General features: G+C 39.0%; 3 protein-coding genes across 3 annotated transcripts; 1 reads left to right on the top strand and 2 right to left on the bottom strand.

The window, feature by feature from the left end:
- The first annotated feature begins 1,520 nt into the window (after positions 1 to 1,520).
- msx1a (muscle segment homeobox 1a) lies at positions 1,521 to 3,806 on the top strand. The gene is made up of 2 exons (XM_063018716.1): positions 1,521 to 1,767; positions 3,145 to 3,806. Exons 1-2 carry the CDS (start codon positions 1,521 to 1,523, stop codon positions 3,564 to 3,566), a joined length of 669 nt encoding a protein of 222 aa, XP_062874786.1. The 3' UTR covers positions 3,567 to 3,806.
- Positions 3,807 to 8,107: 4,301 nt separating this feature from the next.
- On the bottom strand, positions 8,108 to 9,930 carry LOC134336360 (cytokine-like protein 1). The gene is made up of 4 exons (XM_063019106.1): positions 9,727 to 9,930; positions 9,574 to 9,618; positions 9,200 to 9,346; positions 8,108 to 8,581 (listed from the first exon to the last, which is right to left on the bottom strand). Exons 1-4 carry the CDS (start codon positions 9,886 to 9,888, stop codon positions 8,480 to 8,482), a joined length of 456 nt encoding a protein of 151 aa, XP_062875176.1. The 5' UTR covers positions 9,889 to 9,930; the 3' UTR covers positions 8,108 to 8,479.
- Positions 9,931 to 13,615: 3,685 nt separating this feature from the next.
- On the bottom strand, positions 13,616 to 21,208 carry gpc2 (glypican 2). Its single transcript, XM_063018715.1, has 11 exons — positions 21,040 to 21,208; positions 19,216 to 19,374; positions 18,884 to 19,018; positions 18,210 to 18,385; positions 17,621 to 17,701; positions 17,328 to 17,493; positions 17,115 to 17,245; positions 16,812 to 16,985; positions 15,691 to 15,827; positions 14,515 to 14,684; positions 13,616 to 14,382 (listed from the first exon to the last, which is right to left on the bottom strand). Exons 1-11 carry the CDS (start codon positions 21,206 to 21,208, stop codon positions 14,156 to 14,158), a joined length of 1,725 nt encoding a protein of 574 aa, XP_062874785.1. The 3' UTR covers positions 13,616 to 14,155.
- Positions 21,209 to 21,915: the final 707 nt, after the last annotated feature.

The following is a 21,915-nucleotide window of genomic DNA, read 5'->3' as shown; positions in this document are numbered from 1 at the left end:
CAGGATGGTGGGCCAGGGGGGGCGATCCGTCACATATGCGAGGCGATGAGCCACATCTGGTGAGACACTGATAAGAACCTTCAGCTCCATCAGCAGATTTTCTCAGCTCATAAATCTGATACAGCTACTGCAATAGAGCCATAACTCACCGATTCATTCATCCAGTGAATTCATTCATGTGTGTGTGTGTGTGTGTGTGTGTGTGTGACTGCGCGTGTGTGTGTGTGTGTGTGTGTGTGACTGCGCGTGTTTGTGTGTGTGGGTGTGTGTGTGGGTGTGTGTGTGCGTGTGGTTTACTGTTGCTACTAGTGGTCCAGAAGGGGGCAACTACAGAGATGCAAAAGTAGCCAAATTATTTTTTCTGGTTAAAGGATGAGTGTTTATTAAAAATACCAGAAATCCCTTTTTAACTTCAGTAAAAAGCTAAAAAATAAATTGATGAAGTAAATACATAAATACACATTTATTTAAAGTAAAAAGGGTTGTTTGAATACATTGATTTATCAGAATCATTTGCTGTTCTCTCTGTAGTTCTGTGCAGAAACAGTCTGCTGAACTTCGTAGTTGACTCTGTTATCTGTCATTAAGGAATCAAAATTGTCCTTTTTACTGACGTGAAAATTTAGCAAAGTTATTAACATAATGTTAAACTAATGTGTGTGTGTGCGTGTGTGTGTGTGTGTGTGTGTGTGTGTGTGTGAAATACATTATAATGAAGATGATGGTTATGAATGAAAATAAATTGAACACTTTTCCTGCTGGCTGGGTTTAATTAGTGTAATTAGATTAATGATGAAGCTCAGTGCTGCTTATTTCCCATAATTCAGCTTTCATCTTTATTTTAGTGTCACCAAGAGGTCTGACTATTAAATTCTCCAGTTTAAAAAGCCTTGGCACACACACACACACACACACACACACACACACACACACACACACACACACACACACACACAATGGTGAGCTGGAAGCCACAGCTGAGTAAAAGGTGTATGAGAGCCCGCTTGGAGTTTGGGTTAACCCTAACCCTAACCCGAGATGGCAGTTCACTGATAGTTGATATTTAATCTGATGAATCTGGAGAAAACCTGCAATGAAAATGTGATAAACTGCTTAAATTCAATGTTTTCAATAAAAGATTTTTGATGTTTTTACAACATTTTTCAGGGTGATTGAGTGTACATTCATGATAAACATGGTGATTATATAAAGTGTGCAGAAAGTCAAGAGGTAAATAAAACATTTATTATTATTGACACATTTAATCAGCAATTGAATCTAGATCTCATCATTAAATTATTAAAATTATATATATATATATATATATATTACCTGACTGAACAGGGAAACTTTCAGAAACTCTGAAGCCCCGCCCACTAATCAGTTAAACTTCTGTAAGCTTGATAAGCCCCGCCCCTGGTAAAAACTGATTAAGCTGATTGGTCACTGAGGAACTTTAACTGCACCCGTTGTACGCGCGCGGCTGAACACGGTGATGTGCTCGCGCTGTGCGCTTTAGCATGTCCTCCTCTCCCGAACACGTGACTCCTCCGCGCGCGGAGAACCTGCAGAAGAGCGCGAGGACTGGAGCTCCGCTGCTTCCTTTCAGCGTGGAGGCGCTGATGAGCCGCGCGCACACGGTTTCCTCGCACGAGCGCGGATCTCGTGCCTCCTGTGCGGCTGTGCGCGAGGGAGCGACGGTAACGGCAGAGAGTCCAGAGCGCGCGGACCGGAGCACGAATATCCGGGTCTCCCCCCCTCCTCCCAGTAAGTTTGATTAATCCTAATAATAATATAATACTAAATAATAAAGTATAATAATATTAATAACCTATACAATGTGTTTTTTGTTTACAATTTACGGTGTAATTAATTGTAATTGCATAAAGAAAATTTACAATAAAGTCTTAAGGATTATAATCATAAAAATAATGAATAAACGTTACATAAATGAGTTTGGGGTAAAAGTGTTGGTTTGTGGAGTTTTTACAGAATCTGTAAGAATGAAAACTAAACGTTGTTTTAATGTTGTGAACATGTTGGTGATCTGATTTTCTTTCACTTGGTGCCACTTTAATTTTGCGCGTCTAAAACTTACCTGAACGTCTAACCATAAATAACCATTAAACAGTTAAACCATTTAATTTAATTATTTTAAACTATCTGGTTTTTAAACAATGTTGTCTGTTCATTTATTATCGGCTTTAATAACACAACAAGTTTTTTCATCCTGGTACTCAAGAATCATCAATAATGATGTTTAGTCATGAATCAGTTGAAAATAACTAAAATCCAGGTCCTTTTTAAGGAATTATTTGGAATTCAAAAAGGGATGAAACATAGTATTATGTTCAGTATTTACATCACCTACATCATGTAAACGTCATTTAGAAATAAAATGCCATTTCATTAGTGGGTTCGATTTTAGTTCCTGGTCTAACCCTAACCCTGATTTACTATTATCAGAAATACTCAACAATTACAGTGGAATTAACATAATAATTACCCACACAAGAGGGATTTTCTTGAAGTTTCTAAACTAAAAACTATTTATTTCAGAAACATAATAGGATAATATTATATCACTTACAGTCATTTTATAAATATATTCATGTCATTCCAACACATGAGGTACACAGATGAATGAAACAATGTTTTAGTAATTATTTTACTAAATACCAATTTAACTGTTTTAAATGTTTGGTTTTAAAGTTTAATTACAAACTAAAAAAGTAATAATACAAAGACTGTAATTTAAACACTAAATGTAAACAACATCCAAAAACATGAAACTGTCTGACTGTGTATTGTGAGCTGAGGTGTAGACATCTCATTATTTATATAATTAATTAATTATATAAAAATATACAAATAATTGAATTTAATTAATGTAATTTATCTGATCCCAGGATCAAACTAATAAACTAGTACATGACACTGTTTAATACAAATATTTAAATGTTCATAGAAAAATGGGAATCTAAAGTAAACATTAAATAAATATGAAGACCATCAGTTTTATACTTGATTAATTGTGTTGATTGGATGCAGCTGATGGGTGCAGTTCTGCTCAGTTAATAAACCTGCACCTGATGTTTATTCTGTTATTAAATCTGTGGTTTTGGTTCCTTACCTCTGTGTTAGGGCATGTGAGCCCTCCAGCATGTCCCCTCAGAAAACACAAGAGCAACCGAAAGCCCCGCACCCCGTTTACCACGGTACAGTTGCTGGCACTTGAGAGGAAGTTCCTGCAGAAACAGTACTTGTCTATCTCAGAACGAGCTCAGTTCTCCAGCTCTCTCAGCCTGACTGAGACTCAGGTGAAGATTTGGTTCCAGAACCGTCGAGCCAAGGCAAAACGCCTGCAGGAGGCAGAACTCGAAAAACTTAAAATGACTGCCAAGCACATGCTTCCCCCAAACTTTGGATTTACTTTTCAGCTAGGGGAACACATGTCCACATCATACGGAGGTTCCCTCACCTTTCAGAGATCCTCAGCACCGGTTCCTCTTGGGGGGGTATACACAGAGGTGCATGCAGGATTCGGCATGTACCACCTAACATGAGATTTTATTTTACTGCTAGAAAACCAGACAGCACTTAGAGAGATATTAACATTCGCCAAAAATATCATCATTAAACACTTTCATACCCCCAACACACAAACACACACACATACACACAAATACATGCATGCACACACGCCCACACACACAAATGCACACACACTTGCTTTAATATGTAATTGTAAATAAAATATGTCTCAGTTAATGCTAAGCTAAATATCAGGGTTAGTTTTATTGCTGTTTCCGTTTGTTTCCCTTTAGAAGGGATTTAATGTTTCTGTAAAATATTGTATATTTTTAAGATATTGACTGAATTATAATCACAATATTATTATTCTATTTGTTGTATAAATTAAAAAAATCTACTTTTCTCTATGACTGTATATTTGAATTGTACCTTTTTACTTCACATTTGTGAAATAGAATTTAGAAGATAGAAGATATACTTTATTTGTCGTATAAACATATACAGGTGTACAGTACAATGAAATTCTTTCTTCACATATCCCAGCTTGTTTGGAAGCTGGGGTCAGAGAGCAGGGTCAGCCATCGTACGGCGCCCCTGGGGCAGACAGGGTTAAGGGCCTTGCTTCTGTACCCAACAGTGGCTGCATAGCAGAGCCTGGATTTGAACCACCAATCTTCCGGTTGATAGCTCAAAGCTCTACCCACTAGGCTACCACTGTCCCAGATAGAATTATTAAATGTATTATACATTTTTAAATATGCAAAAATATTCAATATTTTTTTTACATTCTCTTTTACTTTAGATCCACTTTATACAAATTCATTTCAAATGATCTTATAAAATACAGAACTTGTAAATGTATTTTCAGTAGGAATCTCATCCTGGGTCAGGGTCTCAGTGGGTCCAGAGCCCACTTTGGCAACACTTTATGCTATGTGGGAATGAGTGCAGGGAATTATTCACTTACACGCAGGAGTAATTTAAATAGCAAACACAACTTCTGGCATGCTTTGGAAAGAAAAATACATGCAGGCAGAGAAAACATGCCAAACTCCACACAAAAAACAATCCGTAGCAATGATCAAACCTAAGTCATTAAACTGTGTGACACCAACGCGTGTATTTGCACTTTCATTAACAGCTGCTAATCAGAGAAACATCTGGATCAGTAAAACCTTCAGACACAAAATTCAACCGCTGGAGTAAAAAACTGTGAACAGAAATTAAATAACAGATACAAACTATAAAAGACACAAATATCAAACATTTCTCTTTTTACCCTTTAAACTCGTTAAAAAGGTTACAGACCTGTTCATCATTTATTAATAAAATATTAATAATTATATAATATAATAATTTCTACAATATTTTAATAAGAATAATCTTTATTATGTAATTTACATTCCTATCAGGCAGTAAAAGTTAGAATATTATAAAAGATTAATTAGATTACTTTCAGTATTTTAATAACAGCAGCAGTTTGATTTTATATTATTAATTATTATCTCTGATACAAACTTCCGCGCGCGTGCACGAGGGTTTCCGGTGTTTTAATGAACTAAAATATTTATATAATTTTAATCATCTGATTCATACAAACGTGGAGCAATTTGATGTTAATTAACATTACAAATATGTTTAAAAATGTAAATAAATGTAATAAATAATTTGATGTAATTTGTCAAATCCCACATTATTAAGGTTATTTACAGACTCCTACATTACAAATCAATATACGCAATTTATTATTGATTGTGAAATTAAAATCCAACAAAATGAATGTTATTTATTTACGAATTGCCCGTGAGCTTCGGTCAAATTCGTTTTGTAAAAACAAAAAACACATTTTAATTAATAATGAATTAATACCCAGTATCATTTTCCAGTGAACTTTAGCCGCATCCAGTAACTGGAAATATTTATAGATTTTATAGCTCCGTTTCCACCGCAGCACTGCGCTTCCACTGCCTGCATCATCATTTTTCAAGTTTCTGGCTAAAGACTAAAACAAATGAAAAAATTTGTAAATATTAATCAAATATTTATTACAGGAAAATTTCAGTTCATGAAGTTACATTAATAAACACTTAAATAAATAAAGTTACAATAATCTACAGTCGTTATTACCAAAAACCAAACAAGACACAACCGTCTTCATATAATAAGTGCATCATGATAAAAATGTTGTGGGATCTGGAAGAGATTTAATAATGAACAGAGTAAAACACAAAGACCTCACGCCATGACCCTCAATTATTCCTTAATAAACAAGTTTTTTTATTAAATGTTTTGCTCCTAAAACACAAAAAAACTGAATTCTGATAACTTTAATTTCTTTCTGTAAAAATAATGAAAGTGATTTTATTGATTTGTTTGTGTATTTTTTCTTGTGATGATTGGATTAATGGTTTGATGAAAGGTTTGATTATTTTCGATAATTTTCATATTTGGTAGAGAGTGAGTGTATGTATGGCTGTTCAGTATTAATACTTATTCACAAATATATTCTACACTCACTGTATTATTGTAGTAAGTAAATAATTCAGTAATTTAGTTCTACTGATAAAAAATTGATTTGGATGTTGATTGGATGGTTTTTAGTAAACAAACATTCATTCAACCAACTTCTGTTCAGCCAATACAATAACAAACCTAAATAATAAAAAAAACATTAATTTATTATTTGTTTTACCACCACTTTGTCCTGGTCAGGGTCGCTGTAGGTCTGATTAATTGGGCGAGAGGCAGAAAACAGGTTACAGGGCAGACACGCGCACACACACACACACACACACACACACACACACAAACTTAGTGTAATTTAGAAGCTTCAGTTGACCTGACTGCACGTGTTTGTACTGTGTGAGGAAACCCACGTGGGCACATGGAGAACATGCAAACTCCCCACAGAAATTCCCTTCACACCAGCGTGCTGCCCGACAGAGACTCACCTGAGAACAAACGATAAACATGAAACCAACACTGATTTGAACCTCAGTACCAGAACTGCACCACTAGAGGGCAGCAGCACTGTTTACACAGACTGTCCGATCACGCGTTTAAGATGATCTTTAGTGAATAGAGTAAGAATCTGTGGTGTGAGAACATTATGACCGCTGTACTGTTCACAATACCCAACAAAAAGTTGTTCAAAAGAAAAGAATCTTGATTTAGTGGATTGGGATCTTCTGTTCTGTCCTGCAGAGAGAGTTGAAAGGACATTAATATAAAAAAATAAAAAAAAACGTAGATTTTATGGTCTGGCCTGGACGATAAGTTTATAACTAAAGTCTGAGTGTGTTGATGTTATCTGTTAGTAGCTAGATTTTGTTGGAGTCGTTTATGCTTGTGGATGTTTATAAGCTCCTCCCCCGTGTTTCAGTATTCTACGCTCTGATTGGCTGGAGCTCGACCGCACACTCACTGCCAGTCGCTAAGAGGTCCAAAAATTCAGCATGCTAGATTCAGCGATTAGGAGCCGATTTCTGAGCCCTGATGGGGCCAATTTGCCTTTGAGCAGGAGCTTCTGTCAACAACCTGCAAAACCTGTAGGCAAGCAGAAAATCAGTGCTAAAATCCTGTAGTGTGAACTAGGCCTAAATTCAGAGTGTTTGGGTTAAAAGCCCAGTGTGAACATAACAGTGCATAAATGTAACTGGACCACAATAATGTGTATATTTATTAATTCTGCTTTATAAACTACAGCCATGTTTAATCTTACATAAACTACCTACGACAAAGTTTGTTTGTTTGTTTATTAGGATTTTAACGTAATGTTTTACACTTAGATTACATTCATGACAGGAACGGTCATCATTCATTACACAAGGTTTATCAGTTTACAAGGTTATATCAAGCACAGGCTTGGACAATTTAGTATCTTCAATTCACCTCACTTGCATGTCTTTGGACTGTGGGAGGAAACCGGAGCACCCTGAGTAAACCCACGCAGACACGGGGAGAACATGCAAACTCCACACAGAAAGGACCCGGACCGCCCCACCTGGGGTTCGAACCCAGGACCTTCTTGCTGTGAGGCGACAGTGCTACCCACTAAGCCACCGTGCCGCACCCCTACGACAAAGAAGTGTGTGTGTGTGTGTGTGTGTGTGTGTGTGTGTGTGTGTGTGTGTGTGTGTGTGTGTGTGTGTGTGTGTGTGTGTGTGTGTGTGTGTGTGTGTGTGTGTGTGTGTGTGTGTGTGTGTGTGTGTGTGTGTGTGTGTGTGTGTGTGTGTGTGTGTGTGTGTTTTCTATCACGGTGCACATGGTTTTGAGGTTAGAGTAAATGTGTGTGTGTGCGTGCGTGTGTCGCTCAGCAGCAATTTCCTGTGGAAAGTTTTCCTTCATATTCTGGAATGCAGTGCACATACAAACACACACACACACACACACACACACACACACACACACACACACACACCTGACATCAAGCAATGTTTTTAACCCACTCATTGTGCACTAGGGCTCGAGAAAAAAATCACCTTTTATTAATAATCAGATTATACTTTATTTATATTTCTTGTTATTTGTGGCAGTTTGTAACTCACATAAATGTAAAGACACGGAAAAAGGGTTTAGGGTGCCACATTTATTGTAGAAATGAATTATATTTACCACCTCATCTATTACAAAAATACATGTAATACAATCATTACAAATGACTTTGTTGACATCATTACACTTACATCCCCCCAAACCTAAAAAAAACCAACAATTCTACAGAGTAAAACCAACAATATTACAGAGAATAGAGAGTCACGTTTATTCTTGCATTATTGTGAAGGTTTTAGACATCAGTATTCCAAAATGCTTCTGCTTTCACTTAACAAATATAAGTAAATCTGGTGAAGTTTTATAAACATGTTTGTGGTGCTACAGGACCTGTTATATGGTAAATCATCTTTGTACAATTTTGAACTGGAGATTTGTGTGTATAAGGTGGATCTCAGTCGGTCTCCTCCAGTAGTTGCAGTGTATCGTGTGTAAATCGTGGGTTACTGATTCCTGTTTCCAGTGCTTCACAATCATCTGATAGATACACCAGATCCTACACACACACACACACACACACACACAAATACAAATATACACTATTATACACTTTTAATGTTTATAATGTCATAGCATCACTTTTTGTGTTCTGTTAGTGATGCAGAATTATGTACCAATCAGAAAGTGTTTGTGTTCTTTAAGGTTACGGTTCTGTTATGCAGTTGTAATAGAATTATAATTTTTCCTTCACTGGAACTATGAGGCTCACATCATGATACACACCCACACCTTCATTTCAGCGTTACCACGTTCACTGTACATTCCGCAGGCAGGAGGAACACAGATCTTTCTGTTAGATTTCAGTGAACATGTTTCCACTACTTCAGATTCCAACAGTAGTGTGCTTTACACCACTCAAGCCAACACTGATTTTAAGTTTGTAAAGATGCTTAGCCATTAAATTTGTCTATAGAAAGTAAATAAATGTGCTGTATGTTCAGTCGGTGTGGCTGAAATAACTGAATTTAATAGTTAGAAAGTTTGTTTTCATACTTTTATTCGTGTATTTGATGATAATTTCCTGTACGAAACAGCTGAGGAGAAATCGTAGTCACAAATTAACCAGCTAGACGAGTTGGAGTTAAACATGATGATGTACTGCAGTGTTTTATACCCGGTAACAGACGCGGGTGATGATGGAATAGAGGGTGCGGACTTTGCGCTTGGCCATGACAAGGCGAGGTTTCTCTCTGCACTCATACACTGGCAAATTCTCCAACACATACAGGAAGTCTCTCAGCTTAGTCGTCACACAGGAATTCTGGGTAAAACACACACATGAGGCACGTAAGAGCTTAGACCCCCAAGACAAGGAGCTGAGTTCACTTTTTAATAAAGAAAATAAATTCTTCTAGTCTTTTAAAATAGCTGTTAGCTAGAAGAATGAGTGATTCTTGGCATATCTTTGCCAGCCAGGGTTACACGGTACAAACCCACAAAACATCCAGGTCACCATCATCATTATTATAATTACTATTATAGACTTACATGAACATCCAAGAAGAGTTTGGGTAAAAAGTCTGCACATTCCTTCTGTAACACACACACACACACCAGTAACAGTGTGAGATTCACATGGACTGTTAGAGTAATAGTAATGTACTCGTTTGTACTGTTAGTTATTCATGTGTTTATACTCACGGTTCGGGGGGATCTGTGGATCTGTTCCAGCACCTGCATGATTTCCTTACTGAGATCAAGAATGCGAGAGTAGCATGTTGGGGGTGTGCATTTGCCCTTGTGTACCCAGCTGAGGAAGAGGAGGAAGATAAAAAGGAAGAGAGAAATACGTTGACGTCTCATCCCACCAGAGTTTTACCAAGAGTGTGCAGTGATTTCACCCAAAAATAAATGCTCCTTCTCCCCTCACCCTCCTACACACTGTTTTATACCCTTCCTCGTGACGTCACTGAGACTGAGGGGTGTGCAGACTGTAAACATTCTGCACTATTCACTAAAAAGGGTTAGCATCAAATAGAAAAACCATATATGATTATTACTCTTTCATTGTTTTTCTAGGGTTAAAAAGTTCTTTATGTTCTTATCAGTAAAAAATCTCCTAGTTTTAGTACAAGTAGTTTACAGTCTGAGAAATGTTCAGTCTGAAGTCTGAAATCATTATGAATAACAAAAAAAGTACATGGTTAGTTATTTATATCTAAGTTTAATGTTGCAGTTTGAATTAATTCTAAGTGAAATCTGGGTCTACATCCGTCATTCGAGGACTGAAACAGATTCACTTTACTGCCTTTTCTGAGTCACATTCTTTTATAATTCTACTTATTACCACATGTGTAACACCAGCCTAGATAATAACAGTGTCAAATAAACAAACCAAATCTAACAAGCAACAGGATCATCATCTACCATCCAAACCAGAAACAAAACAGGAACTACTGACCGTATAAGGAAAGTAATGAGCTAAAGGGCCAGACTGGGGTGGACAGCAAAAAGAATGCGGGTGGATATTAAACCCCTGCTGCACTTACAGAAAGCAGATTATAAACACCACATTGTAAACACTACATTATAAACACCACATTATAAACACTACATTATAAACACCACATAATAAACACTACATTATAAACACCACGTTATAAGGTACATTATAAACACCACATTATAAACACCACGTTATAAACACTACATTATAAACACCACATTATATACACCACATTAAACACCACATTATAAACACCAAGTTATAAACAACAAATTGAGGGTTAAGGGCCTAGCTCAGGGGCCCAACAATGACAAATTTGTGGTGGTAGGGATTGAACCAACAACCTTGTAATTACTAGTCCACTAAGCTGCAGCTGCTTTTAGTTGTGAGTTGTAGCTCATTTTCTTCGGTCATTATTGGCTCTTCTTATTCTCGTAACGTTTCCTTAAGCTGCATTTTAAGATAGAAGTTGAGATAAATAACCAGATCGTCAGGATCTACTTTTCTCTGCGGAAGGGGGAGTTCTTCTCCATGGATGGGTTGAGGAGTTCAGATTAACGACGCCGCTCCTCCATAGTGAGCAGGCTGAAGGGGTTCAGGTATCTGATAAGGGTGGCGCCTCCCGCTGGAGACCAGTCTGACTAGAAGGAGACACCCAAGGGTGGAATTAGGATCCATGTGATTGTATCTCTGGCTGAACTGAGACCCCCCAGAAAGAACTGAAGGAAAATGATAAAGACGGAGACGTTTGGCGTCGCAGTTCTACATGAATAGAGTTCTGTGTTTAAAGGTGAATAAATTAATGTTTGTTATTAATGTTTTCATTTTTACGGTGAATTTCAAACACATTCAGATTCTTAAAACCAGCAGAACATTTAGAGAAAGCTAAACACACCAACACAGAAACACCCCTCACGTGTGTGTGTGTGTGTGTGTAGTATTACCCACATTAACATTAGCAATCAGTGCTAATTTCAGCTGCATTTCAATTCCACAAGTTACTCTGGGTGTGCATTGTCATTGCTGAAAACAAACCCTTTAACCTGGTCAGGGCTGTGGTGGGTTAAATCAGGACCACCACGTACAAGAGATTAATCCATCACAGGGCTTCACACTCTCTAATTATAATTTTAATTAATTATGTTTATATGAATATAATAAATCATCTGTAAGTGATACTAGTGTAACAGTGTTGGTGCCACACAGCTCTAAAGTCCTGAGTTTGGCATGTTCGCCCATGAGCACATAGGTTTTGCTCTTCCAGAAACATTTAGATGAGCTTCTCTAAATGACCCCTATAGGTAAAAGTGGGTGTGTCGTGCCCTGTGATAGACTGGCGCCCTGTCCAAGCTGGTAATAAACCTGCCACAACCCTCAAACGTGAGTAAAGTATGAAGTTGCGCCACCTGCTGGTTAAATTGAGAACTGTATCTGACCGCTCTTACTTGGTATAAGTTAAAACAGTACAAAGATAAAGTGTACATTTATTAGAAAATATATAATTACTCTTAAACATATTGTAGCGTCAGTGGGAGGAGCCGTGGTATCCAGGCTTACCGTCAGCGTGTATCCCAGTGTGGGAGACTGGGTGGCTGCGGTGAGAGCTGGATAGGTAGCTTATATGTTTGTCTGTTGTATGGATGTATGTGTGTATGAATGAGTGTACGTCCTAAACCACTGAGAGATCTGCCAAGGGCAGCTCACTCGAGGCCCCGACGCTCGCCTTCCTGCTCGCCGGCGCCACAATATGGAACGATATAAATGATTCATGGATGTGTTATTAACGTCACTATACAGAGAATCCTTATGATGATTTTCACACACACCAACACAAAAATACACTAACACACACCAACACAAAAATACACTAACACACACCAACACAAAAATACACCAACACAAAAATACACCAACACACACACACACCAACACAAAAATACACCAACACACACACCAACACAAAAATACACCAACACAAAAATACACCAACACACACACACACCAATACAAAAATACATTAACACACACACCAACACAAAAATACACCAACACACACACCAACACAAAAATACACCAACACACACACACACCAACACAAAAATACATTAACACACACACCAACACAAAAATACACCAACACACACACACCAACACAAAAATACACCAACACACACACACACCAACACAAAAATACATTAACACACACACCAACACAAAAATACACCAACACACACACACCAACACAAAAATACACCAACACACACACACACCAACACAAAAATACACCAACACACACACACCAACACAAAAATACACCAACACACACACACCAACACAAAAATACACCAACACACACACACACCAACACAAAAATACACCAACACACACACACCAACACAAAAATACACCAACACACACACACACCAACACAAAAATACATTAACACACACACCAACACAAAAATACACCAACACACACACACCAACACAAAAATACACCAACACACACACACCAACACAAAAATACACCAACACACACCAACACAAAAATACATTAACACACACACCAACACAAAAATACACCAACACACACACACCAACACACACACACACACCAATACAAAAAACCATTAACACACACACCAACACAAAAATACACCAACACACACACACCAACACAAAAATACATTAACACACACACCAACACAAGAATACACCAACACACACACACCAACACAAAAATACATTAACACACACACCAACACAAAAATACACCAACACACACACACACCAACACAAAAATACACCAACACACACACCAACACAAAAATACACCAACACACACACACACCAATACAAAAATACATTAACACACACACCAACACAAAAATACACCAACACACACACACCAACACAAAAATACACCAACACACACACCAACACAAAAATACATTAACACACACACCAACACAAAAATACACCAACACAAAAATACACCAACACACACACCAACACAAAAATACACCAACACAAAAATACACCAACACACACACACCAACACAAAAATACACCAACACACACAGCATGAAAGTTTATTCTGAGTTTCTGTACAAAATTACAATCAAAAATCAGGTTTGTGCTAAAAATGTGTACAAAAGTGTAGAATTCCAGAGTACAAAGTTACGATTTACACAATTTACACTTTCCAAAAAATTAAATAAAGAAATAAATAAATACAGAAATAAATAAATACATGGATTTAAGATTGTAGACCACCTCCCGCCACACACACATACATAAAATAACACTTAAATAATAATAATAATAAATCCTGATGGGAAATTCCCCTAACCCTACATACATACACACACATACTGGTTCCCATAAGACTTCTTTTTTGCACAGTAAAGTTTTAAGCGGTGTTTGTGAATGTAACTGAATTGTGGTAACGCTTGATGAGGTTTGATAAACTAATCCCTGTTCATGTGGTTCTATCAGCTACTGATGAGCGACGGATCTTGATGCAGAACCGTCTGATGGAGAGAAGATCCCGGGTGTTGAGCTGAGGCTTTACACCTTCTACCCTTCATGGATTTTGTACTAAATTCTGATTAAAATCACATGATCATGATCTCCACTGTAGGGAGAGCGAGAGATTCAGAGAGAGAAACACAGAGAATAAGAAGGTGGGCGTGGCTCTCTGTACACCTGATCTGATCGATCCGTTAGATCTGCTCCGGTCTCGGGGGCGGGTTTTGTATGGGTGGGTGGGGCTTCGTGGTTGATTGGGCCAGTCGTTCCTATAAAGGTTCTCATCAACCAATCCCGATCCACTACCATCCTCATCATCACCTGCAGAGAGAGAAACAAAAACATTTTAACATTATAATATATAACAAATTATAATATAATAGAGATGAATCAAATCACGTTCACACACACACACACACACACACACACACACACACACACACACACACTCACTGTGCAGGGTGTGTGTATCCACTCCTCGGTGTGCCAGTGTCAGGCGGTGTGTCGCTACTCTCAGCTCCATGATGATCTGACGGGTTTTAATATCCGGAGAATCTTCAACCTCAACCTCAGGATTATTCACCTGATTTACTAAACCATCAGCCATAACACTCATCATATACCTACACACACATACATACACACACTCACACATACATACACACACACACATACATACATACACACACACATACATACATACATACACACACACGTCAGGAGAAACATTAGCTGTTTTAATAATGTGTTTACAGCAGGTGTGTTTATGGAGTTTACTGTGACTCATTAACAGAAACACATTTATAATTAACCTGCAGTACTGTGTGTCATGTTTCTGTTCACCTGTAGGTGGCAGCACGTTGAAGCGTTTTGTCACGGTGACCATTAAAATAAACAGCAGGAAAATGTTTTAATGTTTTTTACTTTTATCGGATTGGTTCAACAACAGATATTTTACTTTATTTACAAATCAAACATTTTGTCTGTGTAACCCACAATAAAAACAAATCTTAAATAGTGAAGATCTCAGATTCCACATGACCGTGTGTATAATGTCAATTTTCATCAACTGATCTGTAATTTCTTTTTATAGTTTAGTATTATTGTTGAATCTGTTTTAATACTCAATAAACACATAACATATAAAGTAATCAGAGGTGTTTTTCAGTGTTTGCACTGATGTACCTCAGTCCACAAAAACATGAGTTAAAAATGCTACGCTACAATGCAGTGATTACTAGTTCAGAATCTTAATGACTAAGTTACCAGTGCCCAAAGTGCCATGTGACATTTTTTGCTTACAGTTGGGTATTTAGGCCTACTTTCTTATATACTTTAGCTCAGTGGTTAAGGTACTGGACTAGTAAACAGAAGGTTGCCTGTTCAAGCCCCGCCACCACCAAGTTGCCACTGTTGGGTCCCTGAGCAAGGCCCTTAACCCTCAATTGCTCATTGTGTTCTGCTCATTGTGTAAGTCGCTTTGGATAAAAGCGTCTGCTAAATGCTGAAAATGTAAATGTAATACCTGTATTGTTTTTGGTTTTGTATAAACCTTGGTTGAGATGGTCTTGACTACAGCCATAAAATATAAAATATTTTTATATGCATTACCTTTTCAAACACACTCACCTCCCACGTGCGTAACCATTCCAGCACCGATCCTCATTGGTCACGTCAGCAGCCATTTTCTCTTCGTTACAGAGGGAGTGGGGCAACATTACCCAGAATTCCCTCATTGGCCGTAACCGCTGCTGCAGATCCAATACCTGAACACAGGCACATAGGGGCACAAACACACCTGAACACAGGAAAATAGGGGCACATACACACCTGAACACAGGAAAATAGGGGCACATTCACACCTGAACACAGGAACATAGGGGCACATTCACACCTGAACACAGGAACATAGGGGCACATTCACACCTGAACACAGGAAAATAGGGGCACATTCACACCTGAACACAGGAACATAGGGGCACATTCACACCTGAACACAGGAACATAGGGGCACATTCACACCTGAACACAGGAAAATAGGGGCACATTCACACCTGAACACAGGAACATAGGGGCACATTCACACCTGAACACAGGAAAATAGGGGCATTCACACCTGAACACAGGAACATAGGGGCACATTCACACCTGAACACAGGAACATAGGGGCACATACACACCTGAACACAGGAAAATAGGGGCACATACACACCTGAACACAGGAACATAGGGGCACAAACACACCTGAACACAGGAACATAGGGGCACATACACAACTGAACACAGGAAAATAGGGGCACATTCACACCTGAACACAGGAACATAGGGGCACATTCACACCTGAACACAGGAACATAGGGGCACATACACACCTGAACACAGGAAAATAGGGGCACATTCACACCTGAACACAGGAACATAGGGGCACATTCACACCTGAACACAGGCACATAGGGGCACATACACACCTGAACACAGGCACATAGGGGCACATACACACCTGAACACAGGCACTTATCACGTAACTACAGGAACTCAGACCAGAGCTTTGTTTTTTTTCTATGACCATGACATTTACCACATAATCAAGATTTTACAGCAGTTATACTTTAGAATGTTTGAGAATTTCAGAATGTAGTAATGAACCTGATTTTTTTCTACTGATTTACTGCCAATACTGAATTTTGATTCTTTCCAAACTAAATAAAACATGAAGCACTTTGATCAAAAGCTATAAAGAACTGCTATACCAGTCGGTCCATGTTGGTTCCTGCAGCAGTTGTTGGTTTCTCCTCTGGACTGAAGACCCTAAAGGTTCTCCTGCTCTCTCGCTCTCTCTCTGTCTTTCTGCCTCTCACTCGTTCCTTAAGAGAACGTCTGGTTCTGCTGGGGGTTGGACGGGGGTTACCACAGCCCTGAAAGACCTGCACACAAAGGGTCGGAATGCCTTCACAAACCATACAAATATGTACATTTACATCAGTACTGCTGATTTGTGTGTGTGTGTCTGTGTGTGTGTGTGTGTGTGTGTGAAGAAGGAGAGAGAGTTTAACCTTTGTGGAGATGCTGATGCTGTTCTCCTGCATGTGCATAATGGCTTCAGAAATTTTCACCGCCACAGAATCAGTTGCCAGTTCAACATTAAATGGTCCATTTAGCCTCTCAGCCAATGCAAGAAGAGAATCTACACAAACACACACACACACACACTTTTAAACCATTCCTTCTATAAAAAAACAAACCAACACCCCCTTGTTGTAGCTCACCAATAAAGCGATTCCACTCAGAGTTTAGCTCCGCGTGATTGGCCAGGCAGCCCTTCATGACGTTCAGGCAGAGTGGGTGGCAGGATCGGAGCGTCGGACTTCCACCACACAGTGGGCAGAACAACTGACGCATTAAAGCCTTTCCACACTCTTCACTGACTGTAAACTACAGACACACACAGATCCAAACACGATAATATTAATGAGGGTTCACAATGGTGTGCATGTGAGTTTAAGGCTTTGTGCATGAATACTGAATGTGCAAATAGTAAATAAAAGCGAAACACACTCACCTTAATAGCTTTGCTAGCAATGTCCTGGCCTGTAGAGAGACCCTGCACCAACGCCTTCGAAGCAATCAGTGCTCTGGATAACTGAGCCATAGAGAAAGATTCAACATCATTTTACATTAATAAACATATTTCCTGATACCACTGTTTAGTGCTCTTCACTGTACATTATACAATATTAATGTGTCCACTAAAATATGGTGATGGTGCAGGTCTGGTATCTGATAGATCTGAAAGCTCTTGTTCAGGTTTTGAGGAGCTTTCATTATTGTAACTGAGCTGTTGTAGTAGTTAGAACTCCAGACCCCAGGTCCATTAAGCTGCCATGGTTGGGTCCCTAACCCTCTATCTCTGCTTCAGGCCTGAGCTCTTTGCTTTGATCCAACCTGTCAAACATGTTGTAATTTTCAAGGAAAAGCTGTAAAGGGAAGAGAGAGTGGAACAGCCACTCCACCTACTGACGACGGTTACATCCAGTGTGGATTCCTGTGTGGGATCCACATGAAGTGATGCTGTCACATGACAACTAAAGCTATAAGGCAGTGTCTGTTATAATGTGAGTGTGTGTGTGTGTGTGTGCATGTGTGTGTACCTGTGTGCTGAGTTTACGTTGTAGTTCTCGAAGTGGTTGTAGGTGTTGGGTGTGTTTGCTCACACACTCCAGATAATCCAGACTGAAGTGATATTGAGGATTTAACAGAGTGAACACTTGCTCCACCAACTCTGCCCAAAATTCTGATACTACCTCTGAGACCAACACACCTCCACCTACACACACACACACATACACTGTAAACCTGTAAATCCCAGCCTATACGCTAAACTAGCACAAAAAATGCACACAAAAAAAACACAAAAACATTCACAGTCGCAACAGAGAAAGTAGAAAGAGCAGAACTGCGAACTGGTTCTCACAATATGACCGGCAGCTTCAGCCATCTGCGACAAGCCAGTTCTCAGAAAAAGAGGAAGATAAAGAATGCTCAGAAGCAGCCAGGACCGGCAATGCATGACCACACCACCAACGAAGGAACTGTCCGGTCTGAGAGGGAGAAACCATGATATATAAAAAAAACACCTCTCACCCGGAGCACATTAACACAAGACAAAACTGACTCATCAATCATCTGCACCTCAGTGCCCCCTCTGATAGCCAAAAATGGCAACGCAGATGGACAAAACTCCAATGTGGAGTCCTGCAGCAGCATGTTACATACACACACACTACTCACAAACCACCACAATTTCCTCCACACACTCCTGTACCTGAGTAGTAGCTCCTGAGCTGTGTGAACAGTCGTTGGAAGAGGTGTGTGTTCTGAGTGTAAAGGCGTCCGTACGTCTTAGTGAACATCTGATTCATCGACTTCTCTGATACACCAATCAGCTCACCAAAAAACTCTGACGTAACACACAAAATAAAAAACAGAAAAGACATTACGCACTTTCTTTAATACTATCCCCAACAAACGTGCGTGCTAGCTGCTAATAAGCACTGATACCTGTTTAGCATTAGCATTACCAGTATCAGTGGTGGAACTGTACCACACAGCTAAAGTTTGTACTGCATTAAAGGTGTAAAGCATGACCCTCCTCACCATCAAAGCGTCGGTGTACATGGGTGAAACTCGTCTGAAGGAAGCTGCTGGTCTCATCAACAGCAGACAAAAAGTCGACTTCACTCTGCCGTGCAAGCGTCTCCTCCATCGCGCTCGTACAGCAGGTGTAGTCATGAGGGCAGAAACGCAGGTGTTCACCTTTCAATCAGAACAAAGTTCATCAGTCAATCAGACGAATATTTAGACCATTATAGTAGTATTTAATACAATTGGTGTGCAGAATGTAATCAGACACAGCTTTAGCACCTTATTATTTATTAAATACAGTTTTACTATCTGAGGTTGTTTTGGTAAGTGTGGTGGTGGTGGCAGCAGTCTGTGAAGATGAATCACAAAGATTCTTAGGCATCAACAATCCAGCTGTAAGAGCTGAACCTCTATAGCTCTCAGTTAATGCATTAAGCTGCTTTTATAATTGACACTGCCCCCCCCCCCCCATGCTAACACCCAGATGTAAATCCTGCAGTTTCATCCCAAATTCTCTTCACACCTTCATTCACCCCTTTGTTCTCTTCACCCTCAGCATCAATGATACTCATCATCCCTCACCACACCATCTGCTACCCTCACCCATGGGACCCCCATACACACACACACACACACACACACACTTAATAGACACACACTTTACCCACACACACACACACACACATTCTCTCTACACACCCTCTCAGAGTCCCACAAAATGAAAGTAAATGATTTCGATGGGGCAGTATTGATCTGATCTATAGATCCCAGCGGGGTTTCTCAGTTCTGGTCCTACAATATATCTGGCCTGTCTAATCTTTCTATTTATTCTGCTTCAGTGCTGCATTCAAGTGGCGTCATTAAAAAATTTGGTTAACACATGTGTCAAGGTGAAACAGATGTACAAACCCAATTCCAAAAAAAGTTGGGACAGTAGGTAAAATGCAAGTAAAAACAAGCAGGGGTTCATGAATTGTTTTATGGGTATTTAATTAAAAACAGCAATAATTAAAAAAAATATTTAATGTTCAATCTTATCAACTTTGTTAATTATTATTTTGGTGCCTGCAACACATACCAAAATATTAGGAACAGGGTAAAGTTCAGACTGTAAGTAAACAGCAAATCCCAAACCACATTCTGCACATGTTACAACAGTGGCTTAATAGTAAGAGAGTGCCAGACTGACTCGTCTACAGTTCAGACCTGTTTTTCATTAAAATATGTGGTGCATTATGAAGCACAGTATACAACAATGGAGATCCCACACCAAACAAAAACATAAATAAGTTATGTTTATAAATAATTTCTAAATTCATGACATTATTAATTATAATTCATACATACTGGTGTTAGAAGTACACAATGCTATTGCTTACTATAAAATTGGATTTTACATTAAACAACTAAAATAAAATACAACTACAATTGCTGTAAAAGTTCTGCATTAAGTTAAAATATTAACAGCTAAAATTTTATTAAGATGTTGGGGGCAGTAAAATGTGCATATTGTTTCAGACAGTTTACATCGCTGGCCAAAAGTCTTTAGCACTAGTGACCATTCCTCTATTTTACATTTTACTAAAATACAGTGTTTCAGTACAGATCATAAAATCTACATAACAATGTGAAGTGTAGTATTTAGTGCTGCTGAAAAGCAAGTAAGCACATTTATGAAAGTGAACAAAAGCTCAGATTTATTTGAGTCTGATCTGTATCATTGCAGTAAATGATCAGGTGACACGCAGGTAGATTTGATCTACTGATTCTAACCCATTTTGATTTAGTCTTATTTTTGAGTAGGTGTGTGTGTGTGTGTGTGTGTGTGTGTCTCACCGGAAATAGTAGTGACAGGAGCGCTGCTCGTGCTGTATCCGGCCGCTTCGTACTCGCGCCGCGATTCAGAGCAGCTGCGCGCGCTAACAGAGCCGGACAGCGCGCACGCGAGCACAAGCACGAGCACGAGCCCGCCACGCGCGCCCACCGGCTTCGTCCTCACCTCCATCATTACTGTCCTCACCAGCACATGTGAATATCCGGTCACTTCAGGGTTTGATCATCAGTTCTGTTTATCAGTGTACTGGTTTATCCAGTAGTAAAGCAGATGTAGAGCCGCTGAGTACTGGAGGGAATCCTGGACCAACTACACTACCACCACTGCTGAGCTGCTGCTGCTCTTTGTGTCTGAGAGAGAAAAAAAGATCAATTCTCCCCAAAATCCCTCCCTCCCTCTCCTCCTCTCCCCCTGCACCCACAACAATGGAACAAAGAGAGAGGGACACACAGAGCTTTCATTAAAAATACATTAGAATTTCATTTTTATTTCAATTTTGTAAAATAAAATAATAAATATATATACGTAATTTTCTTTAACTTTTATTTAACTAGAAACACTAATTGTTGCAGTGGACTTGCAGTGCAGTGCATTTTTTTTTAGACATTTTTTTAGACTGCTCCACAGTCCATGCCATCTGATACTCCTCATGACACACCATATACACTTCTAAAAGAGATCAATGTGGATTGAAGGCAGTCCAGTCAAGCACACACACTCTGTGTTCAAAAAGTTGTTGTGTGTGCAGAATGAAGCCTGGCATTGTCTTGCTGAAATAACTCCTAAGAAAAGGTTTTAATGGCAGCATATCTCTCTCTAAAATCCCAGTCAGTGGTATGTTTAATGGTACCTTCACACATATGCATGTCACCCATGTC

The sequence above is a fragment of the Trichomycterus rosablanca genome, chromosome 22 (genome assembly GCF_030014385.1).
Source record: "Trichomycterus rosablanca isolate fTriRos1 chromosome 22, fTriRos1.hap1, whole genome shotgun sequence".
In the NCBI taxonomy this organism is placed as follows: domain Eukaryota; kingdom Metazoa; phylum Chordata; class Actinopteri; order Siluriformes; family Trichomycteridae; genus Trichomycterus; species Trichomycterus rosablanca.
The sequence above is the reverse complement of the archived record's forward strand: the minus strand, read 5'-3'. Positions and strand labels throughout refer to the sequence as shown.

Bases quoted from the DNA above. Each gene is read 5' to 3' on its own strand.
- msx1a (XM_063018716.1), top strand. From the start codon at position 1,521: ATGTCCTCCTCTCCCGAACACGTGACTCCTCCGCGCGCGGAGAACCTG. The intron at 1,768-3,144 runs GTAAGTTTGATT...CCTCTGTGTTAG, and splicing joins GGTCTCCCCCCCTCCTCCCA to GGCATGTGAGCCCTCCAGCA.
- LOC134336360 (XM_063019106.1), bottom strand. From the start codon at position 9,888: ATGAGACGTCAACGTATTTCTCTCTTCCTTTTTATCTTCCTCCTCTTC. The intron at 9,347-9,573 runs GTAAGTCTATAA...TGTTTTACCCAG, and splicing joins AACTCTTCTTGGATGTTCAT to AATTCCTGTGTGACGACTAA. The intron at 8,582-9,199 runs GTATAAAACACT...GTGTGTGTGTAG, and splicing joins TCACCCGCGTCTGTTACCGG to GATCTGGTGTATCTATCAGA.
- gpc2 (XM_063018715.1), bottom strand. From the start codon at position 21,208: ATGGAGGTGAGGACGAAGCCGGTGGGCGCGCGTGGCGGGCTCGTGCTC. The intron at 17,702-18,209 runs GTACACACACAT...TCTATGGCTCAG, and splicing joins AACGTAAACTCAGCACACAG to TTATCCAGAGCACTGATTGC. The intron at 15,828-16,811 runs GTATAGCAGTTC...GCCTGTGTTCAG, and splicing joins GAACCAACATGGACCGACTG to GTATTGGATCTGCAGCAGCG.